This window comes from Lithobates pipiens, unplaced genomic scaffold, assembly GCF_037356315.1.
Source record: "Lithobates pipiens isolate NorthernLeopardFrog02 unplaced genomic scaffold, aLitPip1_a1.2 Scaffold_16, whole genome shotgun sequence".
Taxonomy (NCBI): domain Eukaryota; kingdom Metazoa; phylum Chordata; class Amphibia; order Anura; family Ranidae; genus Lithobates; species Lithobates pipiens.
In genome coordinates, this window is record NW_027507748.1 from 253,047,215 (window position 1) to 253,073,763 (window position 26,549).

General features: G+C 43.9%; 1 protein-coding gene across 12 annotated transcripts in view; it reads right to left on the reverse strand.

Annotated features, from left to right (window-relative positions):
- The window catches only part of LOC143982506 (zinc finger CCCH domain-containing protein 11A-like), an 805,224-nt gene that overhangs the window by 455,809 nt on the left and 322,866 nt on the right, over positions 1–26,549 (reverse strand). For 10 of the 12 annotated variants that reach the window (XM_077481309.1, XM_077481311.1, XM_077481310.1 and 7 more), the window contains one exon: positions 8,124–8,189. The exons of the other annotated variants lie outside the window; for them this stretch is intronic. In XM_077481309.1, the coding sequence (XP_077337435.1) occupies positions 8,124–8,189 (66 nt within the window). The remainder of the gene's footprint in view (positions 1–8,123; positions 8,190–26,549) is intronic. 12 annotated transcript variants of the gene reach the window in all.

Below are 26,549 nucleotides of genomic sequence, written 5' to 3' on the forward strand. Positions count from 1 at the left end.
ATCTGTGCCACCTCTGTGCTGCTTCAACAGTACACATCTGTGCCACCTCATCAGTGCACATCTGTGCCATAAGTGCACATCAGTGCCACCTCATCAGTGCCCATCAGTGCAGGCTTAACCAGCAACCATGGCTAAACAAGTCTTTTCCGCCGAGGAGGCATACCAAATTCTTTCCACAGCCGACGAGAGCAACGGGGAGCTCTCCTCTTCAGATTCCTTTTCAGATTCGGATTCTGAAGCCGACATAAATTATGAGCCAGTCCTCAGCAGTGAAACACTGACTGAATCCGAGGAGGAAGATATCAGGCCCATCAAATGAAGGCGTTCTAGTGAGGCAGTGCCGTCCACCAGCACCGAAGTGCCGTCCACCAGCACCGCAGTGCCGTCCACCAGCACCGCAGTGCCGTCCACCAGCACCGCAGTGCCGTCCACCAGCACCGCAGTGCCCCGGCAAGAAAGGCCAAGTACCAGTGGGGTGTCATCTCAGCCCCAAAGGGTTAGGAGCCATGCCGGCCTTCCCTATGCCCTTCAGAACCCCTTGTGGCTTCCTCCTAATTCAGGCGAGGCCAATGTTCCCCCTTTCACTGCCCAGCCAGGAGTCCAGGTGGACACGGAGAATTTTACCCCAATAGATTTTTTTAATTTAATTTTTACGGAGGATATGTTGTCGTCAATTGTGGCCCAGTGCAACCTGTATGCACAACAATTTATTTTGAAAAATCCGACATCTTATTATGCCCGTCCCTACGAATGGAGAGACCTAACGGTGGAGGAGTTCAAGGTTTCTTTAGGCCTCACATTTAACATGGGACTCAACAAAAAAAATCACTTGCGTACCTATTGGTCAACCCACCCCCTCCACCACACACCGCTCTTCTCCGCGGTAATGCCCAGAACCAGGTATCAGATGATCCTGAGGTTCTTACATTTCAGCGACAATACCCAGTGCCTTCCACTAAATGATCCATATTACGACAGGCTTTACAAAATTCGACCAATACTTAATTATTTTTCAGAAACATTCCCCAAATTGTTTACCCCGGACCAACACATATGTGTGGATGAGTCCCTTATTAAATTTAGCGGCAGGCTTAAAATGAAGCAATTTATGCCCAGCAAAAGGGCCCGCTATGGGGTGAAGGTCTACAAATTATGCGACCGAGCCACAGGGTACACATATTCATAGTGTACGAAGGGAAGGACACCCAGCTGCAGCCCCCTAACTGTCCGGACTACTTGGGATCCAGCGGAAAAGTTGTTTGGGACCTCATATACCCCCTATTGGATAAAGGCTACCACCTGTATGTAGATAACTTCTACACATCTCTGCCCCTGTTCCACAACCTTCACCGGAAGAAGACGCCAGCATGTGGCACCGTAAAAAGGAATCGGAAGGGCTTTCCTCAAAGTCTTGTGAATAAGAAGCTGCGAAAAGGAGAAACAAGGAGGTTCTGGCAGTGAAGTGGAGGGACAGAAGGGATGTGTATATGTTGTCTTCTATCCACAATGATACCTTCGTGGAAAACCCCAGAAGGAATGGCCCCGTATAAAAAACAAAATGCATTTATGAATACAATTTGTTCATGGGGGGAGTCGACTTCAACGACCAAATGATGGAACCATATCTTGTCACAAGACAGACATACCATTGGTACAAAAAAGTAGCAATTTATTTTTTTCAATTGGCCATTTACAATTCCTATGTCATTTACCGCAACTCCACCCAAAACCCCAAACGTGGCTATGGCTACCAGGAGGAAGTTTTCACTGCCCTTATTTTCCCAAACGGCCCACCAGAAAATATCCGATCAGATGTTATTAGTCGACTCTCCGAGCGCCACTTTCCCGATAAAATCCCTCCCAAACCAACAGGCCAAAGATGTCAAAAAAGATGTAAGGTGTGTACCAGAGCAGGAGTCAGAAGAGACACATCTTATTATTGTGCACAATGTCCTTCCCAACCAGGCCTTTGCATAGGCGACTGTTTTCGGCGTTACCATACTTCAATACATTTTTAGTGAAGTATGGTAAACATAATCCTCAGTTCCTGCCTTCATACACCTTCACACCCCTTATGCCACTGCCTGCTCTGTAACTGACCCTGGCTTGTTATTTGACCACTCTTATGCCTGCCGATTCTGTACATACAGCTGCCTGATCTGGAACTGACCTTGGACTGTTTGACCACGATATTTGCCTGCCTCTTGGACTGATCTTGTATTCTGCAACTGGACTAGTGGGATTCAACACGGGGTCTCACATATGTGAGGGGCTCCAGTATAGTTTTTTCTGGAAGAAGAAAACAATTTTCTTTGTTTTCTTATTCCTAGATTAGGGTCTGGAGACTCGGAGGCTTCAAAGAGATTTGGGAGGGAGAAGCCTCTACCCCTATCCCCATTCTGTCCTGAACGAGGCTCTACTTCTGTCTGCTGCCTGTAGGACTTACTGCCGTCATGCCGCACTGACCACACCACAAGGACCTGCCTACTACCAGGACCAATATTTTTGGCACTGCTGACATCTCTGCACTGACCCTGGACTGTAATATGGACAGTATCCCTGCCTGCTGCCTGAAAAACTGTGTTCGCTGTTGCTGACCAAGTCCCTGCCTGCTGCCTGGACCAGTGATATCCTCCTGTGGACAACTGCGCTTCTAAAACCACAGGTAATCTTTTCTTTACCCTTTGCTCAGCATAATGTATTTGGGGGTGTAATTCTTGGTATGTGCAGGCTATGTGTCCCTGGAACGCCGACGGTGTTCCTTGCATGTTGCGCCTCTGTATGTGGCCAGGCTGTGTAAACGTCTCACACATGTGATATTGCCATACTCAGGAGTAGTAGAATGTATTTTGGGGTGCTATTTTTGCTATGTAAATGCTATGCGTTAGAAATATCTTATAAACGGACAACTTTGTGTAAAAAAAAATGCGTTTTAATTTTTTTCCACATTTTCCGAAAACTTCTGAAAAAAAAGGAACCGTTGAAAAGACTCATTATGCCTCATAGGTTATACGTTGGGGTGTTAGCTTTCCAAAATGGGGTCATTTTCTGGATGTTTCCATTGCCCTGGTGTTCCAGGGCCTTCAAAACCGTAATAGGTGGTTGAGAAATGAAATGTGTAATTTATGCTCCTAGAATGCCTTAAGGTGCTACTTCAAAATTAGGCCTCTGTATGTGGTCAGTCTGTGTAAAAGTCTCACACATGTGGTATCGTTATACTCAGGAGGAGTAGAAGTATGTATTTTGGGGTGTTATTTGTGGTATGCACATTCCGTGTGGGAGAAATAAGATATTACAATGAAAATTTTGTGAAAAAAAAAATCTTAATTTTGCAAAGAATTGTGGGAAAAAATTACAACTTAAAATAACTCACCATGCCTCTTACTAAATACATTGGAATGTCTACTTTCCAAAAAGGGGTCATTTGGGGGGCATTTGTACTTTCCTGGCTTGTTAGGGTCTCAAGAATGGAGATAGGCCTTAGTAAATCAGATGTGATCTTTTTTTGCAAATCTTTATGATTTGCACCATAGCTTGTAGACTCTATAAATTTCACACAGATCATATAATATGCAATAATTTGGGTAATTTTTACCAAAGATGTGCAGTAGTATAAATTGTGGCCAAAATTTATGAAGAAAAATTGCTAATTTGCTAAATTTTATCACAGAAATGAAGAAAAAATCATTTTTTTTCAAAATTTTCAGTCTTTTTTCATTTATAGCACAGAAAATAAAAAACAGAGAGGTGATCAAATACCACCAAAAGAAAGCTCTATTGGTATGAAGAAAAGGACAAAAAAAATCATTTGGTTACAGTGTTGCATGTTGCAATTGTCATTCAAAATGTGAGAGCACTGAAAGCTGAAAATTGGTCTGGGACTGAGGGGGGTTTAAGTGCCCAGTAAGCAAGTGGTTAAACACGCTCAAAGACTGGGGCCCTTTTAAAAGGGGTTCCGCTCCTTTGGGCCTTGTATAGCACCCCTCAGGACAACTTTAGGAAATGTAGCAAGACCAAAAAGAGTCCTGGTTCCTAGGGTCAGCTCTCAAGGCCCAGGTACCATCCTATGGCCTCAGTGGTGAGGATGGATCTAATTGTGGAGGTTTCTTTAAATCCAGCATGGATCCCTCCTGGAGCTCCGCAGAGCACATCTTCACTCGTCACCAACACCTTAGACACTGGCGAAAAAACTGAGTGCTCCTGGAAGGAGGAGGGGTTATATAGGGGAGTCAACTTCCTGTATTGGTTATACCAGTGTCAACACCTGAAGGTAGGCCTATAACCCACCAAGTAATTACTTGAGACTTTGTGTCCTATGATGTACGATAAAGAAAAGTAATTTGAAACAAAGATGCTAAGGGTGAAGGAGCTTGGTGCTTTCGGGCTGTGGACAGTGGTGGCTATATTAAGGCCATTAGTTGTCCAAGAAAATCTGACATACAGTAGTTGCAGAAAAATCTGCCTCGGTCGGATAGGCCGCTTGCCTAAGGGGTGTGTCCAGCAAAGCTTTGACATTACCCACTCACCTAAAAGTACCAGCTTATAACCAAGGGTCCATGAATATCCAGCTTGTGTCCTGTACTGTACACATTTTTTTTATTACAGGAGCACCATCAATTTTATGCATCTCTTTACAAATGCATATCAGTCCCTGCCCTCAAGTAGTTTACAATCTAAGGTACCTAACTCACATTCATTCAGATACTAGGGCCATTTTAGACAGCAGCCAAATAACCTTTTAGCGTGTATTTGGAGCATGGGGGAACATCCACACAGGAACAGGGAGAACATGCTAACTTTGTGCATGTGCTGCCATGGTTGGGATTCGAACAGATGTCCCTAGTGCTGCTAGCCTCTGTGCTGCTCAAGATAAAGCAGTAATCCTGATTTTTTTGTTGGGGGGGGGGGGGGGCAGAGGTACCTCCTATAATTTGCACTGCATTTTATCTGTCTGTTAAAATTTGTGCATACAATATATTAAAATACACGTGGGTCCAAGGTTATGTAGGTATATGAATGGCTTGGGGACAGAGCACAAAATGTGTAGAGAGGCCCTGACCTCGACAATTACAGTAATCCCAAACGAGGGAAAGGATGCATCATTGTGTTCTAGTTATAGGCCAATTTCACTGTTAAATGTGAATGTACACGCAAAAGTTTTAGCAGGATGGTTGAAAGGCCTGATGAACACCTTGGTACACCCTGACCAGTTGGGCTTTGTCCCGGGAAGGCAGGGGAGGGACAATGGGGTGAGAACATTGCTTCTGCTCCAGAAAATAAAATAAAATGGGTCCCCTGGTCTATTCCTGTTGATGGACGCGGAGAAAGCTTTCGACAGGGTAGACTGGGGACTCATGACGCAGACTTTGGAAATTATGGGAATAGGGCCAAGGATGCTTCAATGGATTAAAATCTTAAATAAAAGACCATTAGCATACATAAAAATAAACGGAACATCATCTTCTACTTTTGAGATGAAGAATGGGACGCAGCAAGGTTGTCCCCTGCCCCCCTTGCTATTTGTATTATCGCTGGAACCATTACTGGCCGCAATTCGTAACAACCCGGATATAGGGGGAATTAAAGTAGGAGGGGAGGAACATAAAATGGCAGCATTCACGGATGACGTACTGTTTTATATAGGAAATCCACGGATCACTATACCCAATCTATTAAAGACATTAAAACAATATGGGGAAATATCAAACCTTAAAATAAACCCTGGAAAATCAGAGATCCTAAATATAAATCTAAGTTAGACAAAAGAACATTGCAAGGTGAATTTAATTTCCCCTGGTGAAAAGAACTGAATTATTTGGGAATATCAAAACAGAATGTAGAAATCTGACGTATAGACCATTATCATAGATAGGGCGAATTAACACATTGAAAATGACGTTGCTCCCCAAAATTACATACAAGTTCCAAATGATACTGGTAGCCCTACCCCAAGTGTATCTCAGGAAATTGAAATTAATAGTGATGAATTTTATTTGACAATATAAAAAGCCTAGAGTCTCTTTTCAGGTACTAAAACAAGAGAAAAAAAAAAGGGGTGGACTCTCAGTCCCAGATATCCAAAAATACTATCAAGCTATAGTTTTGTCAAGAGTAGCGGAGTGGGTTAGGGATAAAAAGGAATAAAAAAGATGGGTAGAGTTACCATCCAAAATTTGCTGAAATTTTATTGAATCCATTTTTCCTTCTACTCGTGAAATGTTCCCTGTGCCACTGGCTGCAATACAACCCCAAAGCATGATTAATCCACCCCCATGCTTAACAGTTGGACAGAGGTTCTTTTCATTCAATTCTGTGCCCTTTCTTCTCCAAACGTACCTTTGCTCATTCAAAGTTCTATTTTAACCTCATCGGTCCACAGAACTTGTTTCCAAAATGCCTCAGGCTTGTCTATATGTTCATTTGCAAAGTTCAAACGCTGATTTTTGTGGTTCGGGCGTGGAAGAGGTTTTCTTCTGATGACTCTTCCATGAAGACCATATTTGTACAAGTATCTCTTTATAGTGGAATAGTGTACCACAACTTCAGTGTCTGCCAGATCTTTCTGGACGAATTGTGCAGTCAAACGTGGGCTTTGAATTGCTTTTCTCACAATCCTGCGAGCTGTTCTGTCTGATATTTTTCATGGTCTTCCAGATCTTGCTTTAACTTCCACTGTTCCTGATGACTGCCATTTCTTAATTACATTCCAAACAGAGGATATTGACATCTGAAAACGCTTTGCTATCTTCTTACAGCTTTCTCCAGCTTTGTGAGCGTCAACTATTTTCAGTTTCAGTTTTCTAGACAACTGCTTAGAAGAACCCATGGTGCTGATTGTTGGGGCAAGGTCAGATGAGTCTGGCCATTTAAAACCTTTGAGATTGACATCACCTGGTCTTCCCAGATGATGATTGAGAACAATCCATGACACTGGCAGGTCTCAGCTTTGCAAAGGGGGCAGTGCATGCTATAAATTCTGCAGGGTGCCCAAACTTTTGCAGACACCATTTTTTTGTTTTCTGTCATTTTGAAAGTGTAAATGATGGAAATAAAATCTAACTTTTTTGACATATTATAAGAATGTCTAATCTGTAATTTGAGGATTTTTCCATCTTTCCTTGGCTTCATTATGCACATTAATACACATTTTTACCTGGGGTGCCCAAACTTTCGATCCCCACTGTATGCTACCCCAGATAAAATGAGTAAAATTCAATCTGGCAAAACCCCAGAGTGTTGGAGAGGATGTAAGGAACTCGGGACAGCGGCTCACATATGGTGGAATTGCCCCAAAATCAAAAAGTATTGGCGAGAGATCCTAACGTTAATAACAGAAATTACTGGAGAAGATATGATAGAAGATTCATGGGTGATTTTATTACATGGAACTGAACAAGGAGTAGAACAGTATAGGAAGTTGTTGATACCACACCTGCTAAATGCGGCTAAGAGGCTTATACCAAAAAAGTGGGGTGAAATTGAAAGCCCACAAATATGGGAGTGGATAGAAGAAGTCAAAAGAGTATATAAGATGGAATGTCTGAGGTGCGAAATAGAAGAAAAGAGTATGGGGTTGAAGGAAAAATGGCAGTCATGGAGAGAGTTTGAAAAAAAACATGGAGTTATGCGGAAGGTCTGAGGAGATAGGATAACGTTAGTAAGGAGGAGTGGAGATCTTTTTTATGGTGGATGGAGAAATTTAAAAAAAAGATTTGTTAAATAAATTGTATAAGTATGTAAAAATAATGATAAACGCCACAATGATGTGAAAAAGAGAAAGGACTAAAATGAATGGATAAGCTGATCCCAGTTTCTCAAAATTTCGCTGAGGTGGCAAAAAAATAAAAATACACGTGGGCAAAAATATATTCAAAATCAGATAAACTTCCCAGCTGTGCATAGTAACCGATCAACTTCCAAGTTTTATCATGAAGGTTTAACTGAACAAGCTGAAGTTAGAAGCCGATTGGTTACTATGCACAGCTGCACCAGTTTTAGCAAATGTCACCCACTGTATGCCATTTTCTTTGTTACTGAGACAAGCATGCAAAACCTTTGAATTTTGTTCAAACACAGATCTCTGTAAACACTGTCAGCATTACAAGACAACGTTTTTAAATTACCAGTTTCTGTGCTGTTCTGTTCTGGTGCCAATCCCAGTCGATCCTTCAAAAGTCTTGGAACCTGAACTGAAAAAGACAAGATTTTTTTGACTGCTGCAACTACATTGTAAAAAAGTGATGAGATCCTAGAAGGAACTAATACTAAAATGTCTAATAAGCAAAAGAAAACATTTGTTTAGAAAGTAAGAGAGGGGGGAAAAAAGCACCTCCTGCAATGCTAAAACTAAAAGAAATACAAACTTTTTATTTTGTACCTTAGTGTATAGTACTTGCAGATACCTTTTTTGTTTCGGGGGGGGGGGGGGGGGGTTCAGCAGCAGGTACCAAGTAAAGGTCTTTTTAAATAAAATTAATTGCGCCAAATTCATAGAGATTGGAAAAATTATTGCATGGTTGTTTTGTACCATGAAACCTGGTGCAGGCAAATGCAATACATTTGCAACCTGTGTTTGGGGTGTCATTAAGATTACACTGACACCCCAAACACAGGTTGTAAACACATTGCATTTGCCTGCACTGGATTGCATGGTAAAAAACAACTGAGTTGCAGTGCAATTCCGAAATTGGTGCATGCACGACTTTGGTGTGATCTGAGCCTGTTCAAAATGAATGGGCCCAAATCACACCACCCTGAAGCGCATGTGAACCGAACAGGAATGTGGTGTGGTTCCTGTGCGATTCATATGTGGATCATATTGTGAACAAAGGTTTAATCAGTCCAGCCTGGTTCTGGCAGCCATGTTGTGGTGCTCACTGCTGAGTCAGAGAGCTAAGGGGTAACCCAGTGAACACCACAGCATGGCTGTCAGTGCTAGGCTGAACTGTCAGTAACACAACAGCAATGGAAAAAAGTCCAGCCTCAGTCAATGTCATTAACAACTTGAAGACCGGGCCTATTCTGACACGTACTTGCTTACATGTAACAAAAAAAACAGCCGTGTTTTTTGCTAGGCCCCCCCAAATAGCATTTTTAAAACAGCTTACCTGTAAAATCCTTTTCTTGGAGTACATCATAGGACACAAAGCCTTAAATATTTACTTAGTGGGCTATATATAGCTATCTTCAGGTGTTGATACTGGCACACCCAATACAGGAAGTTGACTCCCCTATACAACCCCTCTGTTTTTGTAGCCAAGCAATATAAGCAATATACTTACACCCCATAAAAAGAGGGGTGGGTCCTATGATGTACTCCAAGAAAATTATTTTACAGGTAAGCCGTTTTAAAAATCCTATTTTCTTTATCGTACATCATAGGACAAAGAGCCTTAAGTATTTACTTAGTGGGACGTCCCATAGCAATGCTACTTGAGGGGAGGGAGACTCGACCCGTGGGGCACCCCCAGAACTTGAGGACTTATACTGCTGCCTGTAGCACACTGCACCCGAAGGAGATATCCTCATTCCTTCTTACATCCACTTGGTAAAATTTTGTGAATGTATGGACAAGTTGCGGTCTTGCAGATCTGAGCAAAGGAGGCCTGGTGACGCACTGTCCAAGAAGCACTAACCTCTCTGGTATAGTGCGCCTTAACTTGAATAGGGGGAATTTTACCCCCTAAATCATAAGTTTGAATTATAACTTGCCGACTCCACTTAGCAACAGTGGATTTCAATGCTGCCTGTCCTCTTTTAGGACCTTCTGGCAGAATAAATAAGACATCAGTCTTACGAATCTGAACAGTTTTCTTTAAATAGATTTTCACTGCTCTCACTACATCAAGATAATGTAGTGGTTTTTCTTGCCTTTAAATTTAACGTTCCTAAAGTAGGATGGAATATCGGCCCCTGTGATAGCAAGTCTGGCCTTAGTGGGAGAGGCCAAGGACCCTCCACTGCCATCTTTACGACCTCTGTGTACCATGACATTCTGGGCCATGCTGGTGCTACCAGAATTACTGGCTTTCTTTCCAGCTTGATCCTGCAAAGAAGTTGAGGCAGCAACTGAATCGGGGGAAAGCTTAGATCAGTGAAAACTGATCCCACAGGGTTACCAGCACATCTGTTCCGTATGCGAGTGGATCCCTTATTCTGGACACGAAGTTGACCAACTTCATGTTGAATCTGGATGCTAATAGATCTATGTCCGGAGTCCCCCATCTTTGGCAAACAGCCAGAAACACTTCAGGGTGAAGAGACCCTGGGAATAACTGCTGGCTACTTACATAGTCCACCTGCCAATTTTCTACTCCCAGAATGAAAACTGCAGATAGGGATGGGGATTCCTTTCTGCCCAAGTTAGGATATGGTTCACCTCTGAGCTGAGAGACTCTTGGTGCCCCTTGGTGATTGATATAGACCACAGCTGTGGCATTGTCAGACTGAATCTGGACTGGGCAATTCTTTAACCTGGAGGTCCAGGTTTTAAGAGCCAAATACACTGCCCGAATCTCTAGGATGTTGATGGGCAGGGTTCTTTTGTGTTTTGACACAGTCCCTGGACAGTCATCTCCTCTAGTACCGTTCCCCAGCCTGAGAGGCTGGCATCTGCCGTTACTACTTTCCAGATCCTTTGTCTGAAGGATTTTCCTTTCAGCAAATTCTGGCTTCGTAACCACCAACTGAGGCTTTGAGACACTCTTGGGGGCAGCCGCATTGGTAAGCCAAAGCTTGGATCGTCTTATTGCAAGCAGAGAGGATTCTGTTTTGCAACAGTCTTGAATGGAACTGGGCATAGGGGACTGCATCAAATGAAGCTACCATCTTTTCTAACAACCTCATGCAAAGGTGAATTGAAGGATTTGCTTTTGACCTGACCAACCGTACCAGCTCTTGTATGGAGCTGATCTTTTCTGGAGGCAAGAACACCCTTTTCTGGGCTGTATCTATGATCATGATCAGGCCTAAGTAATCCAGCCTTCTTACTGGTTTTAAGGAAGAATTCTCTAGGTTGAGGATCCAACCAAGACTTTCCAGGTAACTGGTTGTAATGCGTACGCTTTGCCTTAAGCGAGTCATAGATCATCTGTGCCCTCAACCTGGCTAGAGGTGGGGCCAGTATTTTTGTGACTACCCGTGGTGCTGTGGCTAACCTGAAAGTTAAGGTAGATATGCATCCCTGTCGGCAATGAATGCCAGAAGTTCTCCACCTTGTAGGATGGAAACCACTGACCTGATCGACTTCATTCGAAATGAGCAAATTTTTAGTAACCGATTTAGATTTTTTTAGATCCAGAATGGGCCTGACATCTCCATTCGGTTCAGGTAGCGTAAACAGGTTTGAATAGAAACCTAAACCTTGTTCTTCTGTGGGGATCTCTATGATTACCCCTTGAGTCAATTGGTCTAATGCTTGAAACAGAGATTGTCTTTTCCCTGGATCCTTGGGAACATTTGATCTCAGAAAGTGACTCTAGTTTGTATCCTAGAGTCACTGTGGAGAGAGACCATCTGTCCTGAGTTTCCCTCTGCCAGACTTCTGCGAAATGCAGAAGTCTTCCCCCACCTTGATGAGGGGAGACACCTCTTCATGAAGAGGTCTTCGTATTCTGCTTTGTAGTCTTTTTTTTTTTTTTTTTTTAACAATTTGTTTTTATTGAAAAATTTGTATAAAACATATACAAGAAGAAATGAAAATAAAGAAGATAAGAAGTAACAAGGATAACAAAGGATATGTACATTTCACTAAGGTAGAAAAGGTACATAGGTCAATTGTCAGAGCACAAGCATGAGATACATTTCACATTAAGTTCCAGCCGGAAAGCGTAGGTTAATAATTCAAACTGTATATTACTCATACCAAATCCTATCAATGGTAGGCATTATTCTCTCTGCTCTGATATAGGACAGTAGATAGTTATTGGGGAAAAGAAGGAAGGGGAGGGAGAGGGGGAGGGAGGGGGTATAGGGGGAGAAAACGGGGGTTAGTGGGTCATTGGTCCAGTGGTCATCTCCATCCGTCATTCTTGCATCAGTATAATACACGCATATTAGAGTCAAGCAGGTTTGTACCATTTTGTCCATGCTTGCCATTTTCCCACTATGTTCTCTCTATTACCTTGTCTACTAGCAACTAAGGTTTCATAAACAAAATGGGTTTGGGTGGTCATCAAAACTTCAGACACCCTTGGGGCAGAGTCGGATTTCCAGTGTTTCGCTATCAGTGTACGAGCTACCAATAGAATGTGTGTAATCACTACTCTAAATTCAGGGGGAAAATTGTTAATTCCTATGTTCAATATGGCTAGGGAGGGATTAGGCCTTGTAATGATTCCTGAGATGCTGGAGACGATGCGGAACAAGGAGTTCCAGAAGCTAGTCAGGCTCCTACAACTCCAAAACATGTGGTATAGATTTCCAATATCACCACACCGTCTCCAGCACAACGGGGACCCCCCATGTTCAAACTTAGATATTTTATAGGGTGTGAGGTACCATCGTAGGGCAATTTTTTGTGATAGTTCCCAGTGATTAAAAGATTTGGAGGAAACGTAAATAGCTCGGAAAGCTTCTTTCCATTGCTGGAGCGTGAATGTAGTGTTCAGATCTCTCTCCCACAACACGTAGGGGCGAGATTTAGCAAATTCTAATTTGCTTTGGTATATGTTGTAAAAAAGGGAGATCCCGCCCCGGGCTAGAGAACTAGAGTTATAGAACTTCCAAGCAACCTTCGGGATGAACACCTGGTGTGGTCTTATGGACCCTAAACAATGCATCACTCGGTAGTGTGTATATCTGAGGGTAGGAGGCCATATCGGTCCTGAAGCATGTCAAAGTCGATGGGCCTAGACTCAGCGTATAAATCAGCGATAAACCGAATCCCCTTGTCATGCCATTTAGCTACAGAGAGATTAGAAACAATGTGAGAGACAGCCTTTAATGGTACAGATATCTCCATGATCTCCTGTCCTTCTGAAGCGAGTTTTTGGAGAGTTCTCCAGGCCAGTAAGGAGGCCTGGATAGTGGGAGGAAGAGTGTGCACGGAGTATGGTTTCAAGGTGTCTAGGAGAAGCATTAGCTTCAGTTCGTCTGTCGGGCATAGGGCTTTTTCTAATGCGACCCAAGGTGTCTCGTATAAGGGATTAAACCAGTTTTTAAGTTGTGTAAGGAGTGAGGCCCATACCACCCGCTAGTCTGTGTTTCACCAGTAGTGTTTTTGCGCATCTCGGCCTTTTGCCCCTCCATATGAACTGCTTAAGTAATGCATTGAAAGGTCCAATATGGGTATCCCCCAGGGGGATCGGGAGAGTGCGGAACATATACAGAATTTGTGGTAAAATAATCATTTTAAAGGTGGCTAGTCTCCCTGTCCAGGTCAATTCGGTTTTGTTCAGTTGGGCGGTTTCTGTTTTAAGTTTTGCCAATAGGGAAGAATAATTAGAAGGGGCCAATTGCTTTAAATCTTTTGTTACCTTAATGCCCAGGTATGTAATATATTCCTTGCTCCAACTATAGGGAAATTCCTTTTTTAATGCAGCCTCTAAGGGAGGGGGAATGTCCAGACCCAAGATTAAAGATTTTGTAGAATTAACTTTATAGAGAGAGATTTCACCAAACTCCTTCAGGGTCTGATGGGCCCGTCGAAAGAGAGATGTCCGGGGTAGTCAGAAACAAAATGATATCATCGGCAAATAAATTCAATACATGTTCTCTGCCGTGTACATTGAAGCCAGTGATGGAGGGATCCGACCTCACCTTCTCCGCCAGTGGCTCAATGAGGAGGTTAAAAATGGAGGGGGATAGGGGGCACCCCTGTCTCGTACCATTTGATATATCGAAAACTGATGACAGCATATTAGATGAATAAACTTGTGCACAGGGTGAAGAGTACAAGGCCAGAACGGCCGAGAGTATGGGGCCCGAGAAACCAAACCTCATCAGAACCTGCCTCATGTAACCCCAATGAATCCTGTCGAACGCCTTCTCCGCGTCCAAAGAAAGGAGCAGAGAAGGCGTCCGACAGGCTTTTGCATATTGGACGACATTAATGACCCTTCTTGTGGCATCAGATGCCTGTCTACCCGTAGTGAAGCCAGACTGATCAGGGTTGATAATAGAAGGGAGTACCTGGAGCAATCTAAGCGCTAGAATTTTTGCATAGATCTTAACATCTGTGTTAAGGAGAGAAATCGGCCTAAAATTAGCCGGAGTTATGGGTTCTTTTCCCGGTTTTGGGATCGTTACTACATATGCCTTAAGCATCTCCCTAGGGAAGAAGGCCGAGGACACCGCCGCTGCATATACCTGTTGCAGCGTTGGAGACAATTGCTCACAGAAAGTTTTATAATAGTCATTTGGTAGGCCGTCTGGGCCAGGGGACTTTCCCAACGGGAGTGTACTAATGACTCTTTCGATCTCAGACTTCGTCACTGGGGCGTTAAGCATGGCAAGCTGCTCATCCGAAAGCCTTGGCAATTGGATTTTAGCTAAGAACGATTGTATGGCTTCGTCAGTCGGATTGGGAGTGTTTGGATCCCTATCCAAGTTATATAGTGTTGCGTAGTAATCGGCAAATGAGTCTGCAATCTCCTGCGGATTGACCATCTTTCTATTGTCTTGGGCCCTTAATAAGTACGGTATTCTAGATTTAGTCCTAATGCCTCTAAGCCTGTGAGCCAGAAATGTACCCTCTCTGTTCCCTGAGGAGTAGTAAGACAACCTCCGTGAACGCACGTATTTATCACATTGTTCAATTAACAAGAGTCTGAGATCGGAACGAGCCCTAGACAGCTGCTGGGCCAAGTGGGAATCAATATTGGTTTTATTAAGAGATTCAAGGGTTTTTATGGTAGTGAGCAATTGGTCAACCTTTTGTGTCCTCAGCCTCTTCTCCCCTGCACAAATCTTAATCATCACCCCTCTGATATATGCCTTATGGGCGCACCATAGTACCATCGGATCATCTACGGATCCTTCATTGCAAGCGGAGAAGTCTTTCAAATGAGCTCTAATGCTGGCAGCATGGTCTGGCATTTGGAAGATACGGGAGTTGGCTCTCCAGATGTAAGCAGGTCCAGGAGTGTGTCCCTCCATCACCACAATGGAGACCGGGGCGTGATCAGACCACGTAATGTCATGTATAGTGGATGCAGATACCGCCTGTAACAGTTGTTTATCTACAAGTATCAAGTCTATACGGGAATACGAGTTATGCCTGGAGGAATAAAATGTATAATCCCGTTCGTCGCTGTGTTGGCACCTCCAAACATCATACACGTCTGCGGCATGTAGAAGAGGTTGTAATTTAGGAGGAGATCTCTTAGCTACTGTAGTAGAGTCCAGGGCAAAATCGGGTAATGTTATGATCTCCACAAATAACCAAGGAGCCCCACCGTATAGATGCAATCTTCCTATAGAGTCTCTGTAGGAAACGAATTTGGTGGGCGTTGGGCGCATAGAGATTGACCAGGGTATATGGCCTATTATTGAGCTCTCCTTGAACTATTAAAAAGCAACCAGCTGGGTCAGCATGCAGCTCTTTCAGGGTAAAGGACACAGAGTCTCTGATAGCAATAAGGACCCCTCTATGTTTCTTCGGTGCACAGGCCATAAACAGGAACGGAAAACTTTTGTGTTGGAATTTTGGGGCTTTATCTGCCTCAAAATGAGTTTCCTGTATATAAAGGACATCTGCTCTGAGTTTGATAGCTTCCTTCCAGGCAGAAGAGCGCTTTGCAGGGTGATTCAGCCCGTTGGCGTTAAAAGAGACTACTTTGAAAGACATAGTTATCAGTTAAATGTTGATACTCACAGCGCCTGGAATATTGACCGCCAATGTCCTGTATGGTAACACTGCAACCATGCGACTGTATGAGTCCATTCTCCAGAACAGTTGCATTCGAGAGAGGGAGGAGACGACCAGACCACGGGAAACATGGACGAAAAGGGGGGAAAAAGAGGGATAAAGTAATGTCCAGAAAAAAGAAACAACACATTAATAAAAAAGTAGGATTCAACAAGAACCAGGGGGCGGAAAAACCGTCCACTAGTGCTCCATAGTGCGACAAGGACCCAATATGCATCCGCCTGCACCTCGGCGAGGGAGGTAAGCAAATTAAAGACTACTTTTCTTAACCTTTGTCTTCTTCTTATGCGACACTGTATGCCATGCTTCTGGAGAGTGTGCCACTTTTGCAGAAGAGGACTCGTCAGCAGCGTGCACCGGCAAGATGGCTAGGGAGCACAGCAGGGCTAGGCCCTCTTCAATATTAGTCACCACAGTGGTGTTGTCTTCATGGGTGACAGTCAGTTTCACTGGGTATCCCCATCTATACGGAATATTGTGATTCCTCAAAGCTTTGGTCAGTGACACTAACGACTTCCGCTTTTGCATCGTGTATTGCGAAAGGTCCGCAAACAATTGAATGTGGGCGAATTGTTCTGGTGGATACTGCTGCTTGCGAAACGCCATCATGAGCTTCTCTTTAGTTTGGAAAAAGTGCACTCGCATTAACACATCTCTGGGAATGTTGTCTGGCAGATGAGATGGTTTGGGTAACCTGTGGATGCGATCTACCTGCATCTCCGCTTCATCTGTAGAGGGAAGGAATGCACACATGAGTTCCTTAGCGTATTGTTGTAGGTGTGCAGGGAGGATGGTCTCAGGGACTCCTCTTAGCTTGATATTATTCCTTCTCGACCTGTCCTCAAGGTCTGCGATTTTACCCTTTAGCCATGTAATTTCATCTGCTTGTTCATGAAAGGCATCAATCAATGTATTATGTGAGGTTGCAAATTCCCCCATTTTAGTCTCTATATGTTCAACTCTGCCACTCACCTCCCCCACTTCATTTTTAAAAGTACTGACACATTTCAGCATGTCTGCATGCATGGAAGTGCGGAGGGAGAGCAGCATCTCCTTAAGCATGGTGTCTGAAACAGGTTTATCAGCAGTGGGGAAAGCATTGAAAGGGTCTGTCAGCTCTCTTGTGTCCTCTAATGAGTCCTGCTCTGTGCTCACCTGTCTGCAGTCTTCTTCCAACCTCGGTTTAGACTTCACAGGGCTGCAGGAGTTCGGTGTAGATGCCACTGGGGAGCGTCCAGGTGGTACACTAGTGGCTTCAGGGCTAGATGCATCCGACCGGGAGCTGCATGAGGAAGACGGCGGCGAGGCTCCTCCACCGGCGCCATCTTGCCGCAGGCCGCGATCCGCCGGTCTGAAGAAATCGACCAATTTCTTTGGTTTGGCTGCGTCTTTTCGTTTGCGGGACATACCGTCTGGTTCTGCAGGGTCTCCGGTCACCGAGATCGCAGGTGGAATTGCTTTTCGTCGCGTCAGTGTTGTTTAGGGACCGTTGCTGGAGCGGAGCTCACTGCTCAAGCGTCCATACACCAGTGCGCGGTAGCCACGCCCCTGCTTTGTAGTCTTGCGGCTCCAGGTCTTCCTCTGAGCCTAGGGCCTGACCCTGCAATTTTCCTCTGGAATCTGATGGTGAAAACAGTCACCACTGCCTGAAGGTGGATGCGCTTGGCAGGGTGCTTCGGCAGACCAACCCTTTAGCCAAAGGGTCCTATGCATGTGTACCAGCACAAGTGCAAGGAGAGACGCCTGGTGAATAGAATCCTTTATAGCATCTATGACAAAACATAATGCTTTTGGTAAATCGGCTAATTCACTGGCCTGTTGTGCAGGGAGCTCATGAAGGGCCTCTGTGAACTGGTCTTTTAAGGACTGACAGATGCCTATTGCAGGCTGAGCAACAGTACCTGCTAAAGAAAAAAAAAGAGGATCTTAAACAGGAATTCCAACTTTTTATCTGTTGGATCCTTTAGCATTTGCACATTGTCCAGTAGACAAGTTAAACTTTTATTCACATTGGAAGTCACAGCATCTACTGCTGGAACTTCCCATTTTTTGGTGAATTTTTCCTCCATACGATAGAGAACCTCTTTGGAAGGAGAAAATTCTTATCCGGATGATCTCATTCGGTATAAATAAGCTTCTCTAGTAATGTAAGAACTGGAAACGCATGCACTGGTTGTGAAGGTTTCAAGGAACCCAAAGAAGAAACCAGACTTTCAGCTGACTCCGTTAGGGGTAGCATGAAAGTGGAGCGAATCATGTCCGTAAGGATTTGTATATCAGATTGTGAAGCTGAAACTTCAACTGTAGTTTCCTCTGCAGAGGAGTAATCGGTTTGTTTTTCCTGATCGTTTGAGGGCAATACCTCATCCTGTCCCCACTGTTCCCCTGGTAAAGGGTTTGGAGTGGGCGAGAGGAATCTAGCACGCTTCTTATCCACTTTAATGGAGGATGCGATTAAAGCTGCTAATCTTCCTTCTATGCCCTGCAGGGCAGAGTAAAATGCATCTTCAGTCACGTATACAGGGGATGAAGTATGAGAAACAGTTACACCACCAATTGCTCCAATGACTCAAGCCCTGGCTTGCCATGTCAGGCATCTCTGGAGAGGATGACAATGTGGAGGCATGTCTGGAGTTCCCAGTGCCTGGGGGTGGTTTTGGTGCCTTAGTAGTAAGCCTTCAACCCATAGTGCAAAGCACAAAAAGCAAAAGGTACTCTAAGAACTGTTCTATTTATTTGAACAAAAGTAGGAAAAACAGTGGTAGCATACAATGATCTAATACTAAACAATACATTTTTTCCTGTACTGCAAATGCCTGTGTAAACCCCTCACATGCACCAAAGCTTCTGTGTCCTATGGCAGCCTTGCATCAGCTGCTCTGATAGACACTGTTTCCCAGAGTATCAGCTTTAAGCTTTTTCAGGTGTAAGCCTGATTGTCTATACGCCACGCCATTTTCTGTGCTTTAGCAAGAGTCACCTCAGAGGGGAGGCGGGAAGGGTATTTACACAGCCGTTTTAACAGCTTTTCAGATTTATGCTTGTTTAAACATAACACATATCCCTATCCACTCAGTTTCCTCATTCAGGGGGAGAGGAGACCCCCCCCCCCCCCCCTACAGCTGATGACACATGCTGTATGAGCACAAATTTAAACAGGGTCTATAAACTATTACTCCCTCTAGAGGAGTTTTTTTTTTTTTTTTTTTTTTTTTTTTTTTTTAAAGTAGTTTTTATTAGGATTTTCCAAGTAAAAACATAAGAACAACTTTTAGATACTTGCCCACAATAGGCAGCAATATACATACACATCAGATACATAACAGTATGTGTACAAGAAATCAAGGCCTACTATACATATGTACGGAGCTATACAATAGTCTCCACTGCACATCCATCACTTACTTGCATAGTATGCCACATATAATCTACTACTCTCCAGTTTAGGCACTGACACAAATAATACTGACCACGGAGAGCAAGAGTTAAACAGAATGGGAATAAAGCAGAAAACAGAATAAAAGAGAATAGAGTAGAATAGCAAAGAAAAAAGGAGAAGAGAAACTAGAATACTGATAGATGGCCCAGCTTATACCAGACTTTTACGAAGCTCAATTCTAGGCAGAGGTATTCCATTCAGACCAGTTATTCAGATATGTCTTAATTGACCCATCTCTGTACGCTAAAATTTTCTCAAATTCTGAGATAATGTTTACTTTCCTAATCAATTCTGATATGCTAGGAATGTTGTTCGTTTTCCAGTTATATACTATTAGAGTTCTGGCCGCGAAGATAACATGCATTGCTATCGTTCTCTTGTTGACTTGGTAAGACGACATACCAATACTGAGTAGGGCTTTTTCCGGGGAGGGCTCAATGAGAACGCCAGTGATACGGGCAATCAGTTTAAATACCTCGTTCCAGAAGCTCCGCAGGTGCGGACATCTCCACCACATGTGTAGTAACGTCCCCACCTGTCCACATCCCCTCCAACACTCGCTTGAGCTGTCACCTGAGAATTTGGCTAAAACATAAGGGGTAAGGTGCCATCTTGCCGTAATCTTCGCAGCCAGTTCCTCATAGTTAGCACATCTCGAGAAACTAACATTAGTTCTAAAGGCCTGCAACCATTGTAACTCAGTAAATTTCTGACCTAGGTCTTTTTCCCATTTTTCCAGGTGACCGAATCTGGAAAACTGAGATTTCGTACCTAATACGTTGTACATTAATGAAATACCCTTATTTTTTGTATGAGGCGAGGTCAGGAAATCCCACACTTCCGTAATAACTTGAGTACCTGAGGTTTTCTTAGTTTGAAGCCAAGACACAACTTGGCAATACGGCAGAAATGCATTCTGAGATAGCCGATATTTGGCTTGAAATGTCGGGAAGTCTATGGGGCGGTTATTTACCATAAGATCCTGAACCGTAGATATCCCGCTCTGTCGCCACCCGACTAGTGATAAGTTCGGGATCAACCACAGGAGCGACTCCACTGGAATAAGAATCCGTGTAAATGTGTTTGTGGCTTGGTACGATTCCAGGAGGGATCTCCAGGCCCCAAGGGAAGCCTGCACAGTTGGTAGATCAGTATTAACATGAAATTGTTCAATATTATATGCAATTAGGAGGGAGCGTAGTGACCCATAACGAACCTCTGCCTGTTCCAATTGGCACCAGGGTTTCAGCTCCCGGGAAGAGAACCACTCCCGGAGCTGATCTAGGACCGCTGCCGTAGCGTAGTCCTTTAATATGGGTACACCCAGGCCCCCAACCCATTTCTTCTTGCCCTGTACCAAGGTGGAAAATCTAGCTCTCTTCCCCGCCCAAATAAATGTTAACATTTGTTTTTGTAATGCTTTAAAAAATTGGTCAGGTATGAGGATAGGAAGCGCCCTAAATAAATATGTCAATTTTGGGAGGAGCAACATTTTGTAAGCCGCTAGTCTTCCATGCCATGTAATATAATGTTTCTTAAGTCTATTCATATCCATTTGCAGTGATTCAAATAAGGGGGGAAAATTAGCTTGAAACAGCTGTTTGATTGAAGGCGTAAGATTCGTGCCCAGGTACTTAATGGAATTGGAGGCCCATGGGTATGGGAGGGCTGCTTGAATTTGAGATTGCATGTGGGCATCTACACCAATGCCTAAAATGCAGGACTTGTTTTCGTTTATTTTATAATATGAGGCTTCCCCAAATTGTACGATAACGTTATGCGCTGCCATGATAGAGTTAATGGGATCAGATAGCGTCAAAATGACGTCATCCGCAAACAATGACAGTTTGTGTTGAGTTGTCTGAGAAATAATGCCCTTCACTGCCAACTGTTTCCTAATGGTTTCGGCAAAGGGTTCCATTACCAAAGCAAAAATAATGGGGGATAACGGGCAGCCCTGCCTAGTGCCGTTTGAGATAATGAATTTTTTGGAGAACATACCTTCAGTGTACACATAGGCAGATGGGGATGAGTACAAAGCTAGAATGGCCTGGTAAATGTTTCCCGTCAAACCAAACTTTTTTAGAACTTCGGCTAGATAACCCCAATGTATTCTATCGAAGGCCTTCTCTGCATCCAAAGAGAGGAGCAGAGAAGGCCTTCCCGACCTTTCAGCCGTATAAATTAGATTTATCAATCTTCTAGTTGCGTCATTAGCCTGACGGCCTAGTACAAAGCCAACCTGATCATGGTTGACAAGACCCGGTAGTAATCTCGCCAATCTCCCAGCAATGAGCTTCGCATAGATTTTGATATCTACGTTTAGTAACGATATCGGTCTGTAGCTTTGTGGAAGTGTGGGATCCTTACCTTCTTTGGGTAACGTAATAATGGATGCTGTAAGCATCTCGCACGGAAATGAGGCAGCGGACATTGCGGCTCCAAAGATCTGTTGCATATATGGAGACAATTCACCTTGGAATAGTTGATAGTACTCAGCCGAGTAACCATCCGGGCCCGGCGCTTTATTATGTGGCATACTGCCAATAATTTTTTGAATTTCTGTAATTGTACAAGGCGCGTTCAACGCCTCTAAATCACTTTGAGAGACCTTGGGTAAATTTAGCGAACTTAGAAAATCCGAAATCGATCGCTCGGATGGTTGGAGTGTATCCGGGTCATTCTTAAGATTATAAAGAGATTCATAATAGTCGCTGAAAGCGTCCGCGATTTCCTTAGGGTTGTGCACTGTACGCTTCGTAATGGGGTTAACCATGCAGCCAATTTTTTGCTGTATCAACCTTTCACGAAGCTGGCTCGCTAGCAGTTTCCCCGCCTTGTTGCCATATCTGTAGTTGTGAGCTTTGAGAGAACGAAGGCGGTTCTCCTGCTGCGAGACCAGCAACGCACGCAGATCTTGGCGCAACCCGAACAGTTCTTCCCTAAGTTTTAGTGTTGAGGTTTGTTTGTTTATAGTCTCCAAAGCTTCTATTTTCTCTAACAGACCATTAAGCCTTTCTGTCCGCTGCCTCCTAACCCTAGCACTCAACTGCAACAATAATCCCCTCATATACACCTTGTGCGTATTCCATAGGGAAAAGGGATCCGACACCGACGGAGCATTAATCTGAAAAAATTCTGTTAATGCCATCTTTAAGTGATTTGCATTCTCCGGTTGGGAAATGACAGATACATCATTTCGCCACCTGTTAGCTCTCGTCGTGGTGCCACGATCCCCTACCCTAATTGAAATTGGCGCATGGTCTGACCAAGTTATTGTGTGTATCTCAGATTTAATAACTTTTTGCAGTAAGAATTTATCAACATGAAATCTGTCTATGCGTGAATATGAATGGTGTACATTTGAAAAAAACGTATAGTCCTTTTCGGACGCGTGTTGACACCGCCACACATCAAAGAGATCCCCAGATGAGAAAATTTTTGAGAGAGTTTGCCTGCGTGACTTACGGATGTGCGGATTAGAAACATCCATTTCACTGTGCATAACCGCATTAAAATCCCCACACATAATTACATGCCCTTTTTTCATGGTTGAAACTTTTTTCAAAATTTTTTGTAGGAATCCCCCCTGGTTGGAATTCGGGAGATATACATTTACTAGAGTGTAAGTCACCCGGGCAATCTCACAAATAATAATAATAAAGCGACCCGACCCATCCAGGTGAGAGTCCATAAGACGGAAAGGAATAGTGTTCTTAACTGCTATGATCACTCCAGCCTTCTTCTTGGGGCCATTCGCTAAGAACACCTGTGGAAACTTGCGATTGGAAAATGAGGGGTGATTTCCTGCCATGAAATGAGATTCCTGAAAACAAATTATGTCACTGTTCAGTTTGTTCGCCTCCTTCCACGCCATTTGACGTTTGAAGGGGCTATTAAGTCCTTTAACATTAAGTGACGAAATGGTAAAAGCCATATTGAAAAAAAAAAAGGTAAGCAAACCAGATCAAAACTCAGCCTTCGATGATATGTGCAAATAAAATCTTCAACAGTATTCTGGAAAAGGCCAGGCACTGAATTCAAAAAAAGAAAAAGAAAAAAAACAAGAGAAAAAAAAAAAAAATACAAACAAGGAATAGACAAGAAAGAAAATAAAAAGTAACGATTCCCTATGGAATCTGTGCTGGCTAAAAGCCGCTAGATTTTGGGGGTATAGAAGGGTGTCTGTGACGACAACCGATCGGTGGAGAGATAACACTCTACAAAAAACGAACAGCCAAAAAAGAAAAACAAAATAGAAGTTAAACTCTTCATAACAATTCCTGAGCGTAAAGGCGAATGAGGTATTACCGTCAAAGTATGCTTTCAGCCGGTTTCAGCATCCGAACTTGTTCGAGTAGAGGGAGGTGATTCCGTTCTCTGTGGACCAGCGGATTGTGGTGATAAAATTTGCCACTCTTCCAGGAGGCGGATGCCCTCTGCGACTTTGGCCACGACGTGCGACTTCCCTTCAAATGTGATCAGCAGCTTGGCCGGATATATCCATCTGTATGGGATTCGATGGTTATTTAGAGGTTTCGTTATGGTGACCAGTTGCTTTCGCCGTTGCATAGTGTACGCCGAAAAGTCGGCGAAAAAAGACAGATCTTTAAATTCCGGAGGTAGTTCCTCCCGCTTTCTTGTCGCACGGACGAAATTTTCTTTGATATGATAGAAATGAATCCTCACTATCGTATCTCTGGGCAGATGCGAGGGAATGCTCTTAGGTCTGGGCAACCTGTGAATGCGGTCCACCACTAATTCTTCCACAGGAATGTCTGGAAGCGCAGCTTTCAATAAATTGATAAAAAACTCCCGCAACTCCTGAAGCTGTACAGTCTCTGGAATTCCACGGATTCTAATATTATTGCGCCGTGAGCGGTCCTCGAGGTCCGCTAATTTAGCCTGGATGGCCGCCATGTCCTCTTCTCTATCATTGTGGGCATCCACAAGCTCATTAAAGGTTTGGGCAAATTCCCCCATTTTCGTTTCAACATGGGACACTCTGCTAGTTACTGCCTGCACTTCAGATTTAAACTGCTGAGTGATAGCTAGTATGTCCGCATGCAAAGTGGACCTTAGTGAGACTAACATGTCCTTTAAAGTAGTATCCAGCACAGGCTGATTTAATGTGGGAAATTCAGTGATAGAGTCCTGCAGCTCTCTGGTATCCTCCAAGGAAGAATTAAGAGCACTCACCTCCCCTGTATCATTCAATCGCTCCTCTGTTCTCTGCTTGTTTTTCGCCGGGCTGGTGGATGCAGAGGAGGAGGCAGAGTGGAAAGCCTGCATCGCTGCATGTTGGGCGCCTTGTTCTGTGTGACGGGCCGTCCATTCCCGCTGTGACTGTAGGCCTCGTGCGCCGCCGCCATCTTGGACGGGCCTCTGCCGCTGCTGGACAAAGAAATCCAGCATTTTGTTCGGTTTGGTATGTCCCTTTCTTTTCCTCGATGGCATCAGGGATGTTGCCCGCAGGTACTGGCAGCAAATTCGGCCGAAAACGAGGGCTGGAAAACGCTGTTATTCGCCTTTTTAGCTCAGGGTACAGCGGAGCTTCTCACTCACACGTCCATCCGCTCCGCTCGTTGGCCACGCCCCCCCTCTAGAGGAGTTTTAAGGCATTTTACAATATAATTTAAAGCAGGGGTTGACAAATTTGCTTGGAATCTAGGAGCCAGCTAAAAAAGTTAGGAGCCAGGTCCGTGACGGCGATCTGGACCTGTCCCTGGCCTGACATGGAGATGAGTGAGGGGAAGATAGCCCCCAGGCCCTCACCTGTCTCCAAGTCATTGCCCATAGCTCTTAGAGGGACATTTTATTTTTTAATTTTTTTCAAATGACAAATTTTTTTTAAATTGCATTTTAGTGTAAATATGAGATGTGAGGTCTCTCTGACCCCAGATCTCGTATACAAGAGGACCTGTCATGCTTTTTTCTATTACAAGGGATTTTTACATTCCTTGTAATAGGAATAAAAGTGACACACATTTTTTTACTGTTAAAAGAACAGTGAAAAAAATAAAAATTAAAGTTAAAATAAGAAAAAATAATATTTTAAACGCACCCTGTCCCGCCAAGCTTGCGTGCAGAAGCGAACGCATATATGAAAGCGGTGTTCAAACCACACATGTGAGTTATCGCTGCGATCGGTAGAGTGAGAGCAATAATTCTAGCACCAGACCTATGGAGATTTTAAAGGGTAAAAGTTTGTCGCCATTCCATGAGCGGGCGCAATTTTGAAGCATGACATGTTGGGTATCGATTTACTCGATGTAACATTATCTTTCACAATATAAAAAAAAAAAAAAATGGGCTAACTTTACTGTTGTCTTATTTTTTATTTTATTAAATACATTTTCCCCAAAAAAGTCCGCTTGTAAGTCCGCTGTGCAAATACGGTGTGACAGACAGTATTGCAACGACCACCATTTTATTCTCTAGGGTGTTAGAATAAAATATATATATAATGTTTAGGGGTTCTGAGTAAAGGGAAGGAGATAGGCTGGCAAGCAGGGGAATTAGCATTGCATCCATTAGCATTGCTGGTTGTAATTCCAACGGCCACCACAAGTGGGCGCCAGATTCCAGAAGGAACCATAGGATCGTAGAAGGCCTCAAAGCCGGGGGCTCAATTACCGGCCGCCGGCAGCGCGGCCCGACGCGATCACGCTGGGGGGGTCCGCGGAGACAGGATACCCCCAGCTGTGCTGCCCCAGGCGCCAGGTCGCTAATTTTAGTCGCAAATGCGACCTGTTGCTCGGGTTTTGTCGAGCCCTGATAAAAGTCATAGGTGGACTTTGCAGTTCCTATGCTTTGCTCTTACCTTTTCCTCGCTGCAGGATACTGCTGTAAACAAACAGATCCAAACTTCACCCATCACGGCGGGCAGCGTGCTTAAACCTTCAAAGAATGGGACCCTTTTAATAGGGGTTCCACTCCTTTGGACCATGTATAGCACCTCTCCGGACAGCTTTAGGTAATGTAGCAAGACCAAAAAGAGCCCTGGTTCCTAGGGTCCAGCCCTTAAAGAGCAGCGTTACATGCAAAATCCCGTTCTTCTATGCGAGGCCAGGGTACCATCTTGGAGCTGCCGTGGTGGGATGGATCCGGTTGTGGGGTCTTTTTAAATGGAAAACACTATAACCTATTTTTTTTTGGGAAAAATATAAAAGATGATGTTGTGCTAAACAAATATGTCTATCTTTAAAATTGTGCATGCCTGACTCATGGCGACCTCGGTCA